The following is a 21,807-nucleotide window of genomic DNA, read 5'->3' on the forward strand; positions in this document are numbered from 1 at the left end:
ATGTTCAAATCTGACTTTAATAGTTACTTCATACACTTGAACAATTCCTGTATTTCACACTCAGTGGTGGGTGGAAGGATGTTAAGTAGCATATACTTGGACCCACTTCAGTGGAAGCTATTACCGTCACTACTAGGGTTGCAATGATGAATAAATCCATGCTGAAGGGAGCAAACCAGCAAAACTGGAGAATATTTCATTGTAAAACCTACTGTAGGGCTTAGAGTACCCTACTCAATATACCAGCAGCTCGTGACAGAAATCTATAGTAACTCCAACAGTGTACTAAGTGTTTAGTTCTTGAAATGGTTATTTGTGCTTATGTTAACCTTAGAAAATTATATCTCTCTTCACCAAAAACAACAGTCTCTGCAACAGTGGCCAAACTCCATCCTAGATGCCTGCAGACTTACTGTCACCCCAACAGGATTGACTCTTTCTTGGCTAGTCAAGTTCCCTCATTTCCCAAGTAAACTTTTTTCTTCTCTTATATTCCAGTTGTTGAAATTGTTTTGTCACCCTCTGCTGAAAACTACATTTATCCTTTTCCTCCCACTTTTCACAACCCTCAGGATTATCAGCTCAGCAATGTGCAATGTAGATTCTTGGGATCTGATGTCATCTTGCTTAGCATATGTTACACACTCAAATAAGCTGTTTTGATGAATAATGTACCATATGTATACCTCCCAGGTTCTCCCAGCATTGTGAAGATTTATCAGTGCTCTAATTGTGAATCACTTAAACCAGGATTTTGTTATGTAGGGTTTCCAGGTCTGGTGTTACCAACGGAAGTAAAATCCTCATCTCACCCTCTCTTCTCTGCTCTGCATATCAAACCCCAAAAACGTTCTGAGAAAAGCCTACTCTTTTGAAGACCTAATCTTTTGAAGATACTGTGGGGATGCTGTGTGCCAGAGTCTGAGATGCTGCAGACCATGATCTCAAGCCTGGGATAAAGACAGTGATCCAGACTGTCCAGACCAGGCAGAGTGGTACCACAATGTTATTGCTGTAGCTGCAGGCCATGCCCAGGCCTTGGGTACTCTTTGAAAAATAAAGTTCCCCAGCAGGGAATGAGGGAGAGGTCATGGCACTGCTCGTGCCAAGCCAGACACACACTGGAGCAGAGGGCTCCTTTTCTGCCTTCTGAAGGAGCTGTATAACAGGCAGACCCAGGATACTTTCAGGGGCGAGGGGCTTCAAGTGATGCCACAATGAACCATATTCATGCTCAGATTGTGCCTTTCATTTTAAATGATGAGGTCTCAAAAAAATTCCATTTTCTGAGAAACTTCTATAATGTCCTTTCTTGAAAGAATACAATAATTGGTCCACATAAAGCAGAGCTCTGTAACTGGTGCTCATGGACTGAAGCTTTGGGTCTAATGAACCATGTTATTTTTTAGCTTTATTACTTTCTGCATGTATGTTACTGGCATCATGTGTTTAAGTGATTCAAATTTAAAGACTTTCAAGCTGTTAGAGGGAACTGGAGTCTGACCACCTTTGTGAAATCTGACTTACAATTAGCAGTACATTCTGTATTCCTGGATCCCATTTGCACCCTGGGAAAGCACCAGGAGCAGATGGTTTACTGTCCAAATTTTACAAGCAGTTCAAAGAGGACTAGGCACCCTGCATGCTGCAAACATTTATAGCATAATCAGCTCCTGCTAGCCACAGCAAACTGCGTCAATTAAGTTAGCAGTAAGTACAGGGAGAAAAGCCTAAGGCAATACAGTTTTATGAACATACTACATTGTCTTGCACAGTGTTTAAGATTACAGCTAAAGAGCTGACACAGATGAGAGTTCCATGTTTAGAGCAGAGACTTTAACATTCATGTTAGGTTATTCACCAGTACCAGTGGCTAGCAAAATAAATCTTTAGTTTCATTTTACCTTGAAGGTGTGAAAAGCTCTCAAAATTGTTTTTTGGTGAGAAGTACGCTATCTGGAGTGCATTTTTTTGTTGATGCTGATCCCTTAACATAGAGGCAAAAGTAATGGGAAGGTTTTACTTACTCAATGGTCCTTGGGCAATTGAAAAGGTATCTTTTCAATGGTGGTCTTCCTTTTGTCCAACAAGAGCTAAACATTGCTGCTCTTTCTTTCTTTCTTTGAGCAAGACAGTGTGAGAGAGATTCTGGTCAAGATTCTCAAAGCTCAAATTGATACAGAAAATTAAAACCTCATCTTCTATAACTACATCTGAAGTGCAAATCAACAAGAAGGTGTGTCTTTGTTTTATGATTTCTATGTATGTTTGATTTATAGCTGTATTTTTTAAGTTCATCAAGAGCTATGTTTCAGCAGACATCAGCAATCAACAGAATATGCAGTCTAATAGTTTTCTTTCTTGCTTATTTAAAGTGAAAAGTCTAATGAGTGCAGCACACTCTTTCCTGCAGGTGAAATATTTCCATAGCTTCCTCTTGATATCTGAAAAAATGAAAAGCTGTTACAATCAGCTTAATTACTCATTTAATAGCTCAAACAGATCTGTTCAGAAAGCACTACAACTCATGAAGTATAAGGAATAGTTTCTGTTCCATTAGTCTGTAGGAATAGTGGCTTGGAGGAAAAGATTTCAGGTCAAATAAATGCTATTAGCAAAGAGCATCCATGCTATAAATGAAGTTTTAAAATTGGGATTTGGAGACAAGTAATGTAATGTGCTCTATGTTGCAAACAGGCTTTGTTACACAATATTTACACTGCATTTTTAAACTAAGCCACAGGTATTAGTAGCTATAAAATGTCCTCTGGTTATCTATAGGGTTACTGATTCAAGAACAAAAAAGTATTTTTTCAGAGTCAGTATTGAAACAGAGTGACGCTTAGTTTTACTTTAAGGACACAAAACCCAGGACTTGATCAGTTGGCTGCATTTACATGTAATATATCTTAGTTTAATATGTATTGAATTTTAATATGACAAAGAACTTGACTTCTGGAATCTGAAGAGAATTGAAGTGCATTTGCTGCTTGTACTGTGACAGCCAGCATTTCATTTCCTGGAAGAATCTGCAATCACTCTGTTCAAGGTCTGCTGAGAATTGAGACTAATTGTGGTGACAAGGCATCATCAAGTTTGGCACTTCCACAGCAACTAAAGTTTTGTTCTTTTTTCCAGAGACCTAAAGACTTTAAAATACCTTTTGGAAAAGCCCACAGCTCTGTCTCATATATTTGACTCCTCAGGAAGATGATTTTCAGTGAAGAAAGAAGTTTGGGAAGGAAGGAAAACAAAATTCACTCATGCCTTAACCCAGCTAATGTACAAAGAAATTCAAAGGGTGAGTATTGAATCATTAGGAAGGAACAAGATAAAAAGCTTCTAGCAAGAAATAATGAAGAATTTTTTTTTTTTTTAACTGTATCATTTTGTCAAAAGCCCCAGAACATTCTCACTCTTAAATGTTCTGGGGCAAAAAAATTACTAGTTCTCAACAAAAAGAGAACACATGATTTAGAATGTCAACTTGCTTGCTCTTTTGAGGAATAAACCAAAATTTCACTTTTCCTTCTGGTACTCTGAATACCTTTGTCTTGTACTGAAGTACTTGTAAAAGAATGCACTTTTAGCATGCGTGCTATAGAACGCCTTGGAAAAATCGGTCAGGGAGATTACAGACCGCTCTAAGTGATGAACACACTAACAGATTCCCATGAAGGATCCCTTCTTTATATTCCTGGATATGTTGCTTGCTGCTGCAAGTCTTTCTTTGGCTCCAGCTCCTAGTACAGTACCTTTCCTCAGCTCTTTTCTTGTGACTTCTGAGGAGTAGTACCGTGAGCTGTAAAAACTCCTTTGCTTTCACTTTTGATAGATGGATAAAGTGATCCCATCAGCACCTGGGGTCTCCAAAGGCACCTTCGGGGTCAGCCTCAAGAGGTGATACAGCTACACATCAGGCTAGGATATATCTGACCACTAAAGACTCTTTGTCTTGCTTCAGTGTGCAAGTGCATGAGTGAAGAGATATTAAAACACAGTAAGAAACAATTTAGATAAATCCTAAATGCATACTGGTTTTTAAAGAACAGTATTTCAAGCTTCAGGGCTCCAAAAATAATGTTTAATAACAAAATAATATATAATAATCCTTTAAAAATAATCCTTTTAAAAAAGCTTTCCTAAAGATTTGCCCCTGATCAGTAATTTTTTTCTGTGAGTTAAACAAGAGAAATGCATGAAATACTTAGTTCACTATCTCCTCATTCATATGGCACAGGAGATCCTAGGAACACATCCCCTTTTCCTTTCAAAAAGCAACGTCCTTCCAACATCCACACCAAGCACTGTGGATGTACCTGAAGTTACCAAGAAATTTCTTGCAGAATTCAGCTAGCAAATAATTGGGAAGGTCCTGTAAAACTATGAAGAGCAGAGGAGCACAAGCAATATACGTGCTTGTGTCACAACAAGCCATGTCATCTGTTCAGTGCTGGCGTTTGACCTGTAAAAGCATTGGAGGGTTCTGCAAAAATGCATCAGAATAAACTGATTTTGTGGCAGAGGGAAAAGTGGGAGTACATTAATAAATCTGCTATCAAATGTAGTCAGAAGAAATAACTAGCCAATCTAAATTCACCTGTATCAACTTTAAATTACTGTGTATCAGTCCTCTCCAGGGTGTGTCAGCTTCATATGAAGAATTTCCTAAATTTTTTTGTAGTGATTATCTCAAATAAAGTTTCAGGAAGCTATCTGGTAAAATCTACAACTAAAGGAAGTGTTACTAAAGCTGAAAACACACAGAACAGTTATTAAAACCTCAGGCCACACTAAACTGACTGAAAAATAATGAAAAAGATATCATTATTATTCAGAACTAGCAGCTAATTGCTTAATGAAAATTAGATGGTTTACATACTATGGTAATTTCTGACAGCATGGCCTATTCTATTTTGTTCAAATGGCCTTTGGAAGAAAAGTGGTCTGGTTTTGTTCTGTACTGGCCCATTTATGGCAATATGCTATTTCAATAATAGCTCTAGCAGATCAGCAGATGCAGTGAAGCTATGCAGACTTTAAGGCGGTTGAAAACCTTTCAAATAGCCTGACAATTCAGGGAGCAGATGTCATTCTGGCACTTACTGTTTCTTACTCCAAGAATGCAATTTGTGATTCAGGAACTAAGATGTTTCCTCTATGGCAGTGAACAATTTTCTTAATGGTGAACAAAGAGCCTCTCAAAACTGATTTTTCTTTATGTCAGACTCTACCAGGCACAAGAAAAGAACAGAATACAAGAATTCTGTGGACCAGAAGAGTGAATTAAAGACTCGAGAGTGGACAATGCAGGGTTATGCAGATGAGGGCAGGACTCTTCTACCAACATGTGCCCTTACTGAGAAGGAGGTAAGGAAGTCTTCCTTTACTCTGCCAGATAAAACAGCAACCTCATGCTCTGCAAAGATTTTCCAGACTACAAACCACTTTAGGAACTTGGTGAGTACTTTAACCAGCTCTGAAAACCAGCCCCTTGTATTTCTCAAGAACACCCACCTCTCCGGCAACAGGATGAGTCAGACAGCATCCAGGAGCTTCATTCCAGGAATCTGGCCCACTCAGAAACCCAGAAAAGAAGCACAGAGAACTGACATTTTCTTGATAAAAGGGAAAGCACAGTGAGCAAACACTCTGGACAAAGTCAACCCTGAACATTGAACAAAAGGCCCTAAAATTGCCATGGGCTTCTCTTCAACTATTTGCCTTAATGAACTATACAGATTAGTAAAAGAGACATCTGCCCCCACTTTTCTATCACTAATATCACAGCTTCCCTCATTTAAACTGTGCATCCGGCTTGTTTCTGAGTCAATCCTTGTCACAACTATGGGTTAATTTCTGATGTCCCAAGACAGGGCATCCATATTTATTTGTCTTAGCACCAACCAGTTATTAAATCCCAGGACAAAAGCTGTAAAAACAGGAATGGTAACATCTTAACATGTGTTGGAACTTCCCAAACTAAACACGGTGGGCAATTATATGGACAGCTGGCAGCTTCAGGTTCAGTCTTCCTCCATCTGATGGGACTGGAGGAGAGAAAACTGGAACAATGCCAGGGTCAAGATGCACTAACGTAAGTGAGGAGCCTTCTACACCAAACCAACATAAGCGTGACCTAAGTGTGACCTGAGGCTGACCCAAGAGAAAGCTGAGCTGGTAATTTGAGGAGAAATGTGGGTAGTGACCACTGTCTTTCACTGGGGGACTGCCATTTCAACTATCCTAGTTCTATTTGGAGTCTCTGGTGGAAATTGATGTCCACTGATCAGGGCTGCAAGCAGCACAGAGCCCTTGGGGATTTCTGTCATGCCCATTGCTGGAGGCAGTATCTAGCTGATAGTATGCCTCCCACAAAATATGCTTCAGGGGAAAAAAAAAAGTGTTCTGCCTCCTTCAGTCCTTTTGAGCATGTCACTCCATTGCTATGTTCTCTGCACTGGGTGCCGCTGATTGCCAACACCATTTCAACACTTCGTCTTCCCTCTGTAAAGACAGCTACCTGGCTCAGCTAAATTAAGGACACCAGATAAACAGAATAATCCTTGTGTGCAAGCTAAGAAAGCAAACGGAACCGGTGGGAAACTGCTTTCTTACTCCAAGGAAGCCAAGGGGATTTCTGAGATTTTCATATCCTGCACCAAGGAAACAGGACCTTTCAGGGGTTTCTGTGAAAAATAAGGTACTTCTGCCCACTGCAGAGAAGCTACTAATCCATTGGCTCAGACACTTGCCAAGAGCTGTGGAGCAGCCAAAATGAGTTATCACTTTCCTTAATTGAGAGCAGAAAGCTGAAATCCCTTTCCCACGTAATCACAGAGTATCAGCTATTCCAGGAGAATTTGTGCTTGTTCTGTATCCATCAGTTCCCTTCCCTCCTCTCCAAATTTCTATCTGGGTATGAGCAATCCTTCCTGTCCAAATCACTACAGTTTTTTTACAGAACATGTAGGTGTAAATAATTAGCTTTTTCCAACAGCAGTTTCAGCAGGACATGTCTCACTGGCCCTGGAGGTGCAGTAGCTCTTCTCCTTACCATGGCTGCTGCTGAGCAGTTGTGTGTTGGTTTTACATGTCTTGGTTTTTGGTGGGAAGTGATTTTCTGTGACAAGCTTCTGGAAGCTTCCTCCGTGCCTGGCAAAGCCAGTCCTTGGCTGGCTCTGAGAACAGACATGCTGCTAAGCCAATTATAGAATTTGGTAACGCCTCTGTAATGACATATTTAAGAAGGAACTCAAAACCATGCGCAGCTCTTCTGAGGGGTGGGGAGGCACGGCGGCCGGGGCCATCCTGGCACTGCGAGTGTCCATGTGGCCGGTGTGACTGCGTGGCCAGCGAGCCTTGCCTGTCATGCCACCCTCAGCCAGGTGTGCTGTGGGCAGAAGGACAGGGGCGGTGGCAGCAGCTTCTCTCTTTTCTGCACCCTGCATAGGGAGAGATGTAGAATGGTGCCAGCGCTGTGGCTGGCGGGGCCACATGGCCTGTGGTAGAAACATGGCAAGTGACTCCTCAGCATGGATCCAGATGAGAACAACCTTTCAGCACTGTGAAACCCTATAAGGACTTTTCAATTGACAGAACTTGAGAATAGTACCTATGGACAACAATTTTCTTCCAAGCCAGAGAATGGGAAGAGGTAAAGTCACGTGAGGAGAGCCAACATGGTGGCACTGAGGTCAGTAAAGAAAGAGGGAGAAGAAGTGATCCAAGTGCCAAAGCTGAAATTTTCTTCTGCAAACTGTGCTAAAAGACTATAGTTAAGTAATCTCTCCCCTCTACAGGTCATCAGGTCCCCAAAAGACATGCAGAGGTCCAAAAGGATGCCAAAAGGAGTTATAAAAACCAGCACTCAGGTGGACAAGTAACTCACAGGCAATAGTTTCGGGAAGCCTGTTTTGCCCATGAGCCTGTTCATGTTTGCAGAAGACTGGGTGGGGCTGCTGCTCATGAGAAGAGAACCAAGTTGGAGAAGTTCACAGAGAACTGTCTCCCATGGGGGAACCTCACAGTACAATAGAAGAAAGACTTTTTTTCCCCTGAACAAACAGAAGAAAAATTCAAAGTAATGAACTGACTAAAACTCCCATGTTTTGTCTCCCTGAGCTGTCAATGGGAAAGAGGGAGGGGCTGGGAAGAAAAAGTGTTCTAAAAGTTTATTTTAGTTCTTATTACCCTCTTTTAAATCTCTTAATAATGCATTTTTCTTTATACCTTTTAAATATGACCCTATTTTGCCCTTGGTGTTTTTTCCCTGATCCTTATCTCAACCCATGAACCCTTTGGGTTTTTTCCCCCTCCTCTGCTCAACTATAGCATGAATGAACAGTTTTTGTAGATGCCTGGTCTTTCAACTGTGTCAAACCATGACAAGTTGTAACATACTGCTGAAGGGATTTTCAGAGATGTCTTTCACTAGTGGCCAACTCAGAGCAAAACTCACTGTGAAATCCTGGCCTGAACATAGCCCAGTATAGTTCCGTGAATGTTTCTTTTCACCACAGCAAATGACAACGCAAGCAGAATGAAATCCACTTCCGTCACTTGGAGGTTGCTTTGGGTAAATCAGCGCTTTGCAGTGACTTCCACTTTTTTGATTGTGCTCTCCCTCTCTCACCTCTCTGTTCCTGACAAACAAAAACTATGAGGTGTCTGTATGAGTTGGCAGGCTGCCTAGCTGCCCTTGTCAAAATGGCTTGGTAAATTTGACCTGAGTACTGAATGTTTACACAAGGATTACTTCTACTTAATGAGCTGCTTGATACTCAGGGCATATAATTTCTGTGCACTGAGGGCTTAAATGAAGGGCCACATTCTGAATTTCGAAAACAGTAAATCACCAAGAGAACCCACACGTAACATTTGAACATATACAAGATTGGAACATTGATATTCATGATGAATAAAACCCATGTGATTTTAAAGATAAATGAGCAAAAGGGAGGTGAACAACACTGAGGAACATCCTTGTGCCATGGGCTGATGTACTGCAAGATCTTGCTTGCTCAGGAAGTACAGTGATTCCTGGTCTCAGCTTAACTTTTAGTGAAATACAGTTAACCATGCTCACTGGGTCCTGCACTAAGGCAGACTGGCCTAGCACGTCACAAATATTTTTTTTACCAAACTTGCAGCAATTCACTGGATTCCCCCCATGTTTTGCTCACAAAAGCAGCATATTGTAACCCATGAAGCAGTCTTTCAGTCCCAAATACCACGACATTCATAAAACTCTGACAAGAAGTCATTGAGAGTGAAACATGCCCCTGATGCCTCTCCCTTGATCACCTTTTCTTTCCTTCTCATTCCTAGGTTCTCAGTCCAATCTGATCTCATAAATTTAGGGAGCTGGGATCTATTCCTGGGACTTTTGCTCCAGGCACAGGCGCAAAGAGCAAACCAGCATGGCACAGGGGACCTCGACTTAGTTTTTCCTTTCTTTGCTTTAACACATCCCTCAGACAGTGCAAAAAACTCGCTTGCCATCCTGGCAGCTACCACTGATACAGAACTCCGCTCCAGAACTGCTCCTGGCCCTGATGTCTGCTGGGCAGGTCTCCCTTGGGTGAGGAGGGGACAATAGAGTGGGGCTTGGCCTCTGCCCTGCTGCCCAGACCAGGACACAAGGCACTACAGGAGCATTAAGCCCCACATCACCATTACCCTGGCATGGCTGGGTCTCAAACTGGCACAGGACAGCAGAGTTGCTGAGGGCCTCCAGGCCAGATATCACATACCCTAAGCCTGGCAAGTGGGGAAAAGCTTCTCACCAATAAACATGCCTATGATCAACTACTTAGGACAGCTTGTTGCCAACTGCACAGACCATCCAGATTTTTGAGCTACAGTATAGTTTGTCAAGCTAACATATTAAGCTGATCTGCCTTTCTGCATAGGGGGGAAAAAGAAAGTGCACTATGAATGGTTCCTGCTGCAATGCCAAGAATTATGCCACGGAAAAGAAACCTGCTCAAAGGAGTCTGCGAACCATTTTAACCAGGAATCAAATAGGGTGGGTTTTTTTCTTAATGGAGTGTTATGCTACATTAGCAAAAGTAATGTGACATCATGAATGTGTAAGTGAAAAGCCTAATATAACAGTATTTTCAGAATGGGGGTGGGGGAGGGGGAGAGGAAAAGGGGAAGGGAGCAGCAGACATTTCTGAAGCATTCTTGGAAATGTTAAATAGAACATATTTGTAGCTATTAATTTGTAACCTTTTTAATCTCATTTTTTCTGGAATATATATATTCCTACAACTACGTGACACAGAAAAACACAAAATAGCCTTAAGGATATCTACATGCAGCTTTCACAAGAAAATTACCTGGGAGCAGGGGCATTAAATTTGCAACCTGCCAAAGTGGTCCACTCCATTTATAACTGGCAGCTAGATAAATTGCTTTCAAGGTAAGATCTGTTCCTAGCCGCCACCTTTCCAGGGGAAGGGGAAGGAGGATGAGGCTCATCAGCTGCCATGGTAGCAGCACGACCCTGGAAACCTAGTGGTACATCCCACACTTGCCCATTGTAGGTGTGTGTGCATCAGAAGCCAGAAGGGAACATGTGAACCCTAAGTACTTGGAGATTGCAGAGCCGCAGAAGCTACAGCAGCCAGTGCTCGGCACACAAGGCAGGCTGCAAACACTGGTTCCAAGGCCACACCACTGCTGCCCAGGCAGAAGGCTGCCTGACTCCTTGTGTTTCAGACCACCCACCAGCTCAGCAGTGGAGGAAAGGCCAACCACCACAGCAGGTTTTCATCTTACAGCAGAGTTAGGCAGCCAGGGCTCCCTTTGCACAGAGCACAACAGCACATGTCCGGGACTCAATCGTTAGGTATCTGCTCTAAGGAGACAAATCACACCTCGATCCCATCTTTCTGCCCTAGCGAAACAGCTTTGACTATTTCAGATGAAGAGAGTTTCTCAAATTGACCCCACCCTGGAAAGCATTCACCTCCCAGCTTCAGACCTCAGGTACACAAAATATGCCAGAATAAACTAATGGGCAAGCCTCAGTTACCAGGCCAGGGATGACACTGCCCACATAAAGGAGTCTGGTCTTGAATTCACCTTGGATAGAAAGTGAAATAAGGAAGTGTATGGCTCTGCAAAGTCACTGTTTGCCTGGGATGGTGTGCACGACTGCAGGCAATGTTTGCTGTCACCTCCAGCCCTGTTGTCCTCTGCCATCAAGTGAATGAAGTTCCATAAGCATTGGTTTACCCAAATTTCAGATTAGCCCAATCACACGGCCCAAACCTCACATTTAGTAAGATCAGCAAATGTGTGCCTCCTCATTCCCTTTCCCAAAAGCAGTTGTGTTGAAAGAAAGGAATGGTACTGAAGAGGTGTGATAAAAATTTAAAATCTGATCTCATGAATATGCTAAGATGCTTCAATTTCTTGTCCTAGCAGTCAGCAGCATTTTTTTGTTGTTGTTTTTTTTAACAGACAAGACAAAACTTTTCTACAAGGAAATAAGAAAAGCACTCAAAAAAATCAATGTATATAGGACAAAAAACTCTACCAAAAGTCCACTAAAAATGCAGAATTTTAATCTTGAAATAACAATCCTTTTTACAAAGAGATTTTATAGGCTGAGTGTATGCATTCACAAAAGCGACAAACTAAGGCATATTCTCCATAGCTGTGTTTGTAAAAGAAAAGCTCTGGAAAGCTACATGACATGATCTCACATAAATCTTGTCAAGATACAGGCAGTATGAATTTTAAACATTTAAATTACTTTTGCATGTAATGGACTGTCAGTTTATACAGTTATGAGTATGAGCTAAATTAATTTCAAATCACTGCAACAAATACTCTAGTAAGAACGTGAAGCTTAAACAGTATTTTAAAGTGCTCATTAGAAACCCATTTCAATTAAGAAATGTTAAAGATATTACATTCCTTACATATCAAGTCCAAGGGTACAATATGTACACAATCTACCATCTTGTCTTTACAAATAGGAAGTAATTTATCTGTGTATCTCAAACATGACTAGTAGCCGAAGTGAAGCTGAAAGACCATCTCGATCTGGCCAGAAAAACAACAAAATATCCCCCCACAGAACAGTTATCACACACATACTGCTATCAGAATTCTATATCTGAAGCACTGCCACTTTGGCCAATCTCCTTGTCTAATTTTCTTTACACCTACTCGTGAAGTATCTGCCAGTACTTTGCCAGTAAAAAATTACAGCATCTCTCTTGTAACAGAATTGCTTGGGTCTCTAGAACTGCGAAGGCTTCTGTTAAAGACAAAATGTAACTGAACAGAATAAATATGCCCTGCAATATACCACAGTTTGCAAAGAGAAAAGAGCTCTTAACTAAATAGCCCATCATATAACGAAAAATTTGACAGTTGTTAGTTAATTTTTGGATCAACTGTAGTGCTTATTAAAAAAAAGATGAAACTAATTAAGAGGCATTTGTGACACATTTAAAAGCCTACATCAGCTTTCTTATACAGCCCTAACCTGTCCCTTTCAATCCATAGATGCAGTTCATTTGCTAGTTAAGTCTTGTCCTGACAGCAACTAATCAAACGTTTCCATTCACTACAAGTTTTCTGTGATTTTGACTTAACAATTTTGCAGCATGTGGTTATTACTCTGTGCACAGGTTAAGCCTGTTTCACAAAGGACTAATTCGAGGTACTGTGAAATGTTAGCACTGTGCATCATTTTAATCCCCATAGCGCACATGCTTTTCAATAATCCCCTTCAAAGTACATGACAAATTTTCAAAGATACAAACAACCAAAAAACACAAATCCCAAATTCATTAAAGCACAATAAAAATATTTACGTTCCTGTCATTGATTTCATGTCTCAGCTGCCATGAATGGCAACATTTTGTCTTTTCAGACTTTGCAACTGGACTTTGTCCTTTTTAGACAAAGAGCATACCCACTCACATACAGTAACATGATTACAGTAAAATCAAAACCCACAAAATAAAATAACAGTGAACATTCCATAAGCAGATTCTTAACTTTAGGTAAACATTTCTGCTAGGCTAAAGGCAAAAATAGGCTGTACAAAATCATGTTAACATCTGCAGTAATAAGCTTTATTTAGCTTAGCTTAGCTTCAGCATAGTGTGTGGCCAGCCTGATCTATGCAATTTCTTAAAAGAACAAGTAGATAGAAGATTGTAAAGCTGTAGTTCTTCTCTACTTGTACCCATTAGCAGATTCTTCCCTTGCAAAACATTCATGTGTAAAAAAGATCTACTGTGGCACTCAGCTGAGTTACAAAACACGCATTTATGGGCAACAGGAGATGTCAAGGTGATAAACGACTCATTGGATTGCTTTCTTCTCCTCCTGCAGCAAGCTTGAGCGTTGTGAGCTTACGAGGGGGATGCTGAGGACTCTTGCGAAGGTTGTCGTCCATCTGCAGAGAAACAATGAGAGCCGGATCTGGCAACAGCAGAATATAGATTGTACAATTAGTCTTATTTGTCATCATTAATACTGGGTTGGTTGGTGTATGTTTACTGTCAGGACCAGCAGCAACTGCTGCTTTGGTTTCTTTCCACTCCCAAATATACGTTTGTGTTAGAGCTGCTAATCATTCCCTTACATATGATGCATCAAACCCAGGGCACCTGCATGTGCTTCTGCTCAAGTTATCTGGTCAAGATTACTGAAGGAAGCAACACCAATTCTAAGAGGTCAAATATTGTACAATAACCAAATGCTGAGAAGGCAGATCAAGAGTCAAACTGCTAACAATGGATGCTTCTGTATATTCAGCAGCATGCAAGAATAAATCTTTTGAAATCAGAAATGTTCTGGAGATGCCGAATGAATTTGTATTTAGTTACACATTTCAAAAAGTACAGAATAAAGCACTTGTGATAAGACCTTTTCAAAGACAGGTTAAAATTAATCTCTGGATATAAACAATTTATATTTTCATAGGAAGTCACTCTAATGCCCTATGTGTAATGTGGTTTGAAAAGGTTTAGTTGATACAGAATAAAAGCACAGGGGAGATCTGCAGAGGCTGTCTAGTCTACTCCATTCCTTCAAGTCAAGATCAGATTTTCCTTAGTCATGCCTGACAAATGTCTGCATAACCCATTGTTTAAAACTTCCACAGCCACACTTCAATGACAGAAAAAGCATCAATACCTAATGCTACAAAAGCTGATGATAGTTAATGATCTATTTCACATACTGATCTTTCTCAGAAGAAATGCCTTCTACCCTTTCAGTTAGAGTGTTCTACCTGCATGAAAAGGCTAACTCTTCATAAGTTTTTTTCAGTTAAGTTGTATAGTTTTTGACAGGTGCTGAGTGACAGCCTTAGAAACAGAGAACATAAGAAAAAACAGCTAGATGTAGAACAAGCAGGAGAAGAGTGACGGCTGGGTAGTTACTACAGCATGCAGCTGGGAGCAAGAAAAGCTGGTGATCAGTCTTAATTTGCAGGACCATTTCTGAGTTTTGACCAATACATTTTCCTCCTTAGCTGAATGTACACTTGCAGAAAGATACCACTCCTCTGTTGGTGTGCACACCTGCAAGACAATGTTCTTTTGGTTGTATTAAAAATACTTTTTAGTGCAAGGCTTCATTAATTCCTCCTTCCAAATGATGTAATATTCTTCCCACCTCTCTACACACTCACTAGAAAAGAAGTAATTAAAATAAAGTCCACTGTACAGTTGCAATTGCCATGCAAGGATATCTGTGAACAAGTAACCACAACAAAGCAGTAAAATTAAAGATACTGAAGCAAAAGTAACCTTTTCAATCAAGTTGGATTCCTTATTTACAAGCTGTGTGAGTTTCTGCAGATTAGCATCTGCTGTATCCTGTCCAGCTGGAGAATGGCCTGGAGAGTGAAGGCAGAAAGATGAAGAGTGAAAAAGTATTTACAGAAGCTTTAAAATTCTTAAAAAATAAAGTCACATTGAAGAGAATTCATGTGGTATTTAAATGCAAAGAAGAATTTAAGTGTAAAAGCCATTCCATGTGAGAAAATAAGAACTACTAAGCATGAGCTGTAACATTTTGCCAATGCTTGACAGAATCTAAAACTGAGTATTAACACTTGCTTTTAATTTTGAATCCTTTCTGCCCAACTTTAGAAGTTTCTTCATTTCCCCACAGAAAGTCTAGCATAAACTACATGAAATCTAATCTGCCTTGGTTCACAGGTGGAATCCTGGAGTACTAATCCCAATATGGGTACAGGTGACAAAAAGGAGAAAAGAAACACAACTTACCTGAGACAGTTAACCTGAAGTAGCAAGTTAAAATATCATCACAAAATCGGCACAGATTGGGAAGCTGTTTCAAATGTTCTTGCAAATGTACCCTCGGGAAGCACACTTTATAAATTGGTGCAAGGAAACCAAACACAAAGGCATCCAAGGTAGTAGGCCTAAAAGAGTGACACAGGAAAACACTGAAGTGACTTAAGACTTTTATGACTTTTACAACCTAGTTTTCCGTGTATATCAAATACCACTCAGGAGAGAATATAGTCAGTCCTGTCATTCCACCTTTGCCTATCAACCTGGTAAATGCTTTGTATCTACTCCTTTCACTATCTCTTAACTAGAGACATGCTGACAAGCTGAGACAGTAATGTCAGCATCACAACACAGTCATGCTATCCCACACGCTATCTGATAAGCAAGCCCCTCTAAAACACCTTTCTGGCACCATAAAATTCATGCAGGGCACCAGGGGACCAGGATCCCTCCCTTATGGAGGATCAACTGCTAAACTTCAATTGCTAAAGAAGAGATCATGGTTTTCAGGACCTGTTGGCTCTATGTTGCTAGCCCTATCTGCTTCCTGCTCTGCACACATAAACAGGAAAAGTGTTCCTGGACCTATGCCCTCCTCCCATGAGGGCAGTAGTAGCACCTCAGCCTAAAGCATTTTTTCTTACATACAAAGCCAGGAGGAGACATTCAGCAGCTAGAAAAGGGTCTCCACTGCACTTCACATTTTCTTAACAGCTATGGGAAGCATCTCCTTCTCTATGGAACAAAGCAGGATAAGAGAGACATCACATTGACTCAGTCTGACCACCTCATTTGTGCCCTGTTTGCTCATTCAGTTTTATCTGAAAAGCAGACTATGAGACATAAAACTACTGGGAAGCACTTTTAACATTCTGACTGGTTAAAAACAAAAGAGAAAGCTCAAGTGTTCATAGAGTGGCGTGGTACTTTTTTCATTACTCATTCACCAAAATAGTTTTTAAAAAAATCACACTCACGTATCTCCAAAGAAAAACTGAGATGTTCCCAATCTCTTCGACAGGAGATTCAGGCACTCCTTGGCATCTCTGTATATCTGAAGAGACACAGAAGCCCTAGGTGCAGCCATGCTGGTATGCCCAGTGCCATTCATCGTTTAACAGTGTGCTAAATTGTTTAAGTTCTTGTCTTTGACAGAACCAACTTAGGAATTCCTTACTGCACAACCCATACCTGTGCTTCCACTTCAGTGAGACTGTAGAGTGGAGGGCCTCCCTTGGTCAGCAAGATCCTGTTCAGCGCTTCCCTGGACATCTTTCCAGGCAGATACAAACTCAGTGGGAAGGCAATCCTTGAGGCAAACCATGGCTTTGTCACACTGCAGTAATTTTCAGCCTCAATCCAAAAAGTGTGCAGCTGTATCAACACAAGGAAAAATGTAACTGAAATTTGAATGTCATGAGTAGACATCTCATGACACCTGATATGCAAGACCTCTCTCAGAAAAGCAGAAGAAACAGGAATTACTGTAATTTAAGGCTATCAAGCTCTGTAGAGGAATATACTAATCCTTTGAGTGCAGGATTACACGAGTAAGGAAATAATTATCTTCCAAATAAAGAAAAACACCAAAGATATTGCAGAGATCTATATGCAGCTGCATAAAATTACATACACACTGTGTATGTACAGATACGTACACACACACACACACAGAGTAAATTGAAAATATATTGCAAAAGAGTTGCATACAGAGACATAAAGCAACAGGTTTGAACTTCCTGGAATTTGGTTTTGAAATTTTATATAAATCTTAAAATACAAGATACTACAGAATTATGAATTTGAAACCAAGGTCAGCTGAAAAGGCTAGCTCATGATACCATCTGGTCAGAGTATTTTTCACTGTACAAACTGAAGCCAAAGTCATTCAAGAGAATCAGTATCTGTGACTCTTACAGCTCTAATGTAATTACACTGAAATGGTGAGGGCAAATGGCCATGTATTTATACACTGTATTCAGAACTGAAAAATTTAACTAGTTATGGGCATTTTAATTTATTAGAAGTTTTAACTCAACAGTTCAAAAGGCTTTCAGGTGTGTGTCTCATATCAGACAAATCTTAATTAAAAGTTTTTCAGAAAATCAAATGAACCAAAAAATGGGCACAATAAGGTGTTTTCAGGATACTGTTCCCCAAACACCAAGAGGAAAAAAAACCCTAAGTAAGTGTCCTTTTAAATGTCTTTCATAAATCTACTGTTATTACTTGACACTCCACAAACACATATTTATTTCCTTTTCAAAAGTTGGTAGGCAGTAATTCCAAAAAACAGACTAACAAAACAACTATGTTCCAGCCAGTGCTGTGGCTCTCACACTGGGCACCTCTGACAGTATTCAATTCCAAGTATTTGGACCATTACAAAGTATTTATTAATATTTACCAGAGCAGGAAGCAATTTCTCTTCAAGTAATGCAATATATGCCAGTGTATCAGCTCCTTGTTTTGCAGACAAATCATAATCAGCATTGTATTTCTATGAATTAAAAAAAAAATAGACTCACGACAAACTTTCAAAAAACATTATCATGGAAAGTTACTTTAAACTTAACACCTATTAAGGCAGTAAATATACGTACAATTTTTGGAACAGAAAGCATGCACTCAACAGAATTTTCCTCTCGCTTATCCACCTTCCCATTCCTAGAGCTTTGGGCCCGCTATTTCCAAAATAATTCTTGTGTCTCCTTTCAATTGTTTTCCAAACAAATGTCCAGCGATACAGAGGCAATTTTTCAATACTGAGGAATGTAGCAAACCTCTGGTAAATCTCCTCTGTTATTTTTCAAGAAGCATCTGACACTTCAGAAGGTGTAAGCATGCATTCCCGTATTTTGCTTTTAATGAACATTCTAGAAGTTAAGAAATTGGATGGTAACAATGTAAGGGAGCAAATATACAGCAAAATTAACGCAATTACTAACCAAACTTTTAATTCTAACAGTGGATTCTTCTAAGATACATTATAAGGATTGAAAAATTGGGGGAAGGGGGAGAGTGATTAGATTGCTTCATTAATTTATAAACAAAGGGCCAGTGCTGACACTTGAACATCTGAAAAGAGAGCATACAATTGTTATACTTTAACATAAAAAAGGGCTTCCCCCCCCGCCCCCCGGCAAAAATTTGAAGTTTCACCAACATGGCACTCATCAGATCTTATGACCACACAGGAACTGCATTTCTGATGTAAAAGCAGACTAGTGGGCTATAGGACCATCTTGGGAATAAAAAGATGACGCCATGGTTTATTAGGTATCTTTATACTTTGTGAAAAGAAGAAACTGTACAGTTTTATTCTTTGTGTACAAAACATTAAGAGTCCTACAAAAGGCAAGCAAGAGTCCATAACCTGGTGTGCATCAAAAGACGCCTGCAGACCTTTTTCTATTACAACCTATATAAAAAATACATAGACTAAAACAATGCTGTATATATTATCTTTCAAAAAAAAAAAAAAAGAGCACTGAGAAATGACCTATTTAAACTACTAACTAAACTATGACATCCTAGGTCTGCAAAGTCATAATGACATTGAAAACGTTATAATTACAAGCAGGGTGATCAGTAAGAAACTGCTCAATTAGAGACAGATTGTTGTCCTTTGCAATTATTTTTTTTCATTCTTATTTTTAAATCTTTCACACAACTAATGATAAGACTTTTAAACAGCAAATTCTTGTCCACCATTTTGCAATTCTCATGCCTGCATGAGAAAAGGAAAAGCACTGAGTCTGAACTAAACTCCAGGTTTTTGGAAGCCTGTATCAGTGTACAGAGGAGACACGAAAGAGTCACTGCAAGTCAGGGAAAACAAATATTGTTGAAAGAGACCTACCTGTTTTCTTAAAAAGTTTAGTATTTTTGCTGGCTGAGAAATAACAATGTCTTCTGATACCAGGACTGGCAGATCTCCTAGAAGGCATAAATAATACAGTTGACTTGTACAGATGACTTCTAACTAGAAAGCAATCAGTCATGGTATGTACTTTCCTTTTCTCAATAGCATGCTCTCATTTTTCTAACATGTAAACATAAAATTTTACACAGCAGGAGAGTTCCTAAAAGGTAACAAATACTTTACTAATAAAAAACATTAAAAAGGGCAATATCAAATCAGACTGAAGCCAATGTTTTTTGCTAGGTATCCAATACCTTAAAAACCAGACTACTTGTCTGGATTTCATATGTTCATCTTAAGACAGAAATTCCAGCTCAGTTCAACTGCCCTCTGAATTCATCCACCTCTGAGCCTCTTTTCAATTTTCCTCTGTCCTTCCCCTCCAAATATATTTTAACCACCTTTTTTCCTCTGTCCTTGCTAGAAACAATGCCCAAGCTACCACTGCATTGCCACGAATTACTAAAAGAACTAAGTACTTCCCTTTTGCAAGAAGTTGACTGGACAGCCTTTAGTTTGCAGATCAAAGCCTATAGAATGCAAAGTCTCCGTAACAGGGTCTACCTTACAGCACATTCACAACAGAACTGCCAGAATGAGCCCAATGGGACAGTGCTAAATACTATTAAATTATCAATTATCACCAACAATTACTATTTAAACTGCTTTCTTAACTGATTTTATGTATTTTCCTTATGAAGATAGCCCCCAAATTTCTACAAGTCCACCCAGCTAGTTCTTGGTCTTTTCCCCTAACAGGAAACAACACACTGAAAACCAAGAACCAAAAGCTCAACTTCTGCATGAATACAGTATTGCCTGCACTGATTAATGTGGTTAAGTCTAAGTGACATTAACCCTGCACTGATTTTACCTCTCTTAAATACACCAAGACAATAACTGCTGAGCAAACAAATAAGCAATGAATAGAAGCATCCAAAACAAAGAAGTCCTCTCTGACAGCTTACCTTCACCTTTTCTCAGTCAAACCCTCTAATTCAACACGATACCAAACATCCCAGCTAGTGTAACTGTGCTGAGGCTCACATTCCACTTTCACCTGTACTAACTAATTAAGCTATGGGTAATTAAACAGCTCTTCCATACACATGTCTAGTTACTACCTTCATAAATATGCAGAGTGCAAAAAGCTTACAAATTTGCTTTCACTACACCATCAACTCAGACTGCCTGAATGAAACAGTTATGTACTCAGCATTACGGCTTTGTTAACTGTTGCCTCACCCATACACATTTTCATAAACTGTCCTCTGGAGCACTTTATTTATGACTTCCATTATTTCATTCTCTCAAATTCATCACACTTAATCCTGTGAAGTCATTCAGTTGGGGCAGACTGCATTCATGAACACAAAGCCCGATGCAAACACAGAAACTAGGACCTACATTTATAACACGGCTGTGATTAGAGCAATAAAGGCTGCAAAAATGGTACCTTTCGGAGTTCTCCAGGACTTATTTATAGTATTCACTGTCAGGGGAGCACCAGAAAATTTGGCGTAAGCCTGCAATAAAGATTGGAAGGCAGGGAAGAAAACCTGTCACAATGTGTAAGAAAAGCGTAAAACAAGGCTTCAGAAGTTGTGTTAAACACCTTCGTGCACTGAGCACCAACCACCAGCAGGTGGGCGACGGGTTTCGGCTGGGCTTCATTGCCCTGGGGAGACTCCAGGGAATGCTGAGCAGAGGCCCCGCTGTCCCCGGGAAGGGCGGCAGCGCCGCCGGGAAGGGCTCGGCGCCCCCGGGAAGGGCGGCAGCGTTGCTCGCGTCTCCCGCGGGGAACGAGCCAGGCGCGCACCGCGGGCCCAACATCCCGCCTCCCACCCCCGGCCTCTCCCGAGGCAAGAAGGAGCCCCGCGGACGTCCGTGCGAGCGGCGGGCAAGCACCGGGGCGCCGGCGCTCCCTCCCTCCCGGGCCGGACGGTGGCCGCCGCCCGTTACCATGACGGTGAGAGACTCCGGGTGCAGGGACGGCAGCCCCCAGTCTCCTCCCCAGCAGCTCAGCTCCATGGGAGCCGCCATCTTGTCCGCCGCGCCGACAGGGCAGCGCGGCGCCGCTCCCCCCGCATGACGGCGCCAGAGCGCCCGCGGCCGCGCGCGGGGCCCGCGGAGGGCTGGGAGCGCCGCCCGGAGGAACGCGGCTGCACGGGCTCCTGCCCCCGAGATCCCCCGCTGAACGGGCTCCTGCTCCTGGGAAGTGCCGCCGCACGGGCTCCTGCCCCCGGGAACCGCCGCCCGGGCTCCTGCTCCCGGGATCTGCCACCCGCGCTCGGGGCGCCGAGTCACCGAATCAACTGGGTTGGAGAAGGCCTCTGAGATGATCGCGACCAACTTGTGGCCGAACACCGTGTCAACCGGACCATGGCACCAAGTGGCACATCCGGGTTTTCCTTGAACACCTCTAGGGATCGTGACTCCACTACCTCCCTGGGCAGCCCATTCTAGTGTCTAATCACCCCTTCTGTGAGGAAGTTCTTCCTAATGTCCAGCCCAAAGCTCCCCTGGCATAGTAACTCAAGACTACCTCATACTACCCATGTCCCCTCCCAGAAGGAC

The 21,807-nt window shown here is 41.2% G+C and overlaps 1 protein-coding gene across 2 annotated transcripts; it reads right to left on the reverse strand.

Annotated features, from left to right (window-relative positions):
- Positions 1–11,557: 11,557 nt before the first annotated feature.
- MTX3 (metaxin 3) lies at positions 11,558–21,293 on the reverse strand. Of its 2 annotated transcripts, none has more exons than XM_054287397.1 (9): positions 21,193–21,293; positions 20,687–20,756; positions 19,168–19,244; positions 17,713–17,805; positions 16,497–16,679; positions 16,283–16,359; positions 15,276–15,433; positions 14,793–14,881; positions 11,558–13,432 (listed from the first exon to the last, which is right to left on the reverse strand). In XM_054287397.1, exons 1-9 carry the CDS (start codon positions 21,271–21,273, stop codon positions 13,322–13,324), a joined length of 939 nt encoding a protein of 312 aa, XP_054143372.1. In that variant the 5' UTR covers positions 21,274–21,293; the 3' UTR covers positions 11,558–13,321. The 2 variants fall into 2 exon arrangements, with proteins under 2 accessions (XP_054143372.1, XP_054143363.1); XM_054287388.1 differs by having other exon boundaries at positions 11,558–13,458.
- Positions 21,294–21,807: the final 514 nt, after the last annotated feature.

The sequence above is a fragment of the Melozone crissalis genome, unplaced genomic scaffold, assembly GCF_028551555.1.
Source record: "Melozone crissalis strain CALT ecotype California unplaced genomic scaffold, PUWL_Pcris_2 ptg000005l_1, whole genome shotgun sequence".
NCBI classification, from domain to species: Eukaryota; Metazoa; Chordata; class Aves; order Passeriformes; family Passerellidae; genus Melozone; species Melozone crissalis.

Excerpts from the sequence above, each read along its gene's own strand:
- MTX3 (XM_054287388.1), bottom strand. The coding sequence starts at position 21,273 with ATGGCGGCTCCCATGGAGCTGAGCTGCTGGGGAGGAGACTGGGGGCTG. Across the intron at positions 16,680-17,712 it reads AGAAATTGCTTCCTGCTCTG|CTGCACACTTTTTGGATTGA; the intron begins GTAAATATTAAT and ends GTGTTGATACAG. Across the intron at positions 14,882-15,275 it reads CTTCAGGTTAACTGTCTCAG|GCCATTCTCCAGCTGGACAG; the intron begins GTAAGTTGTGTT and ends TTCACTCTCCAG.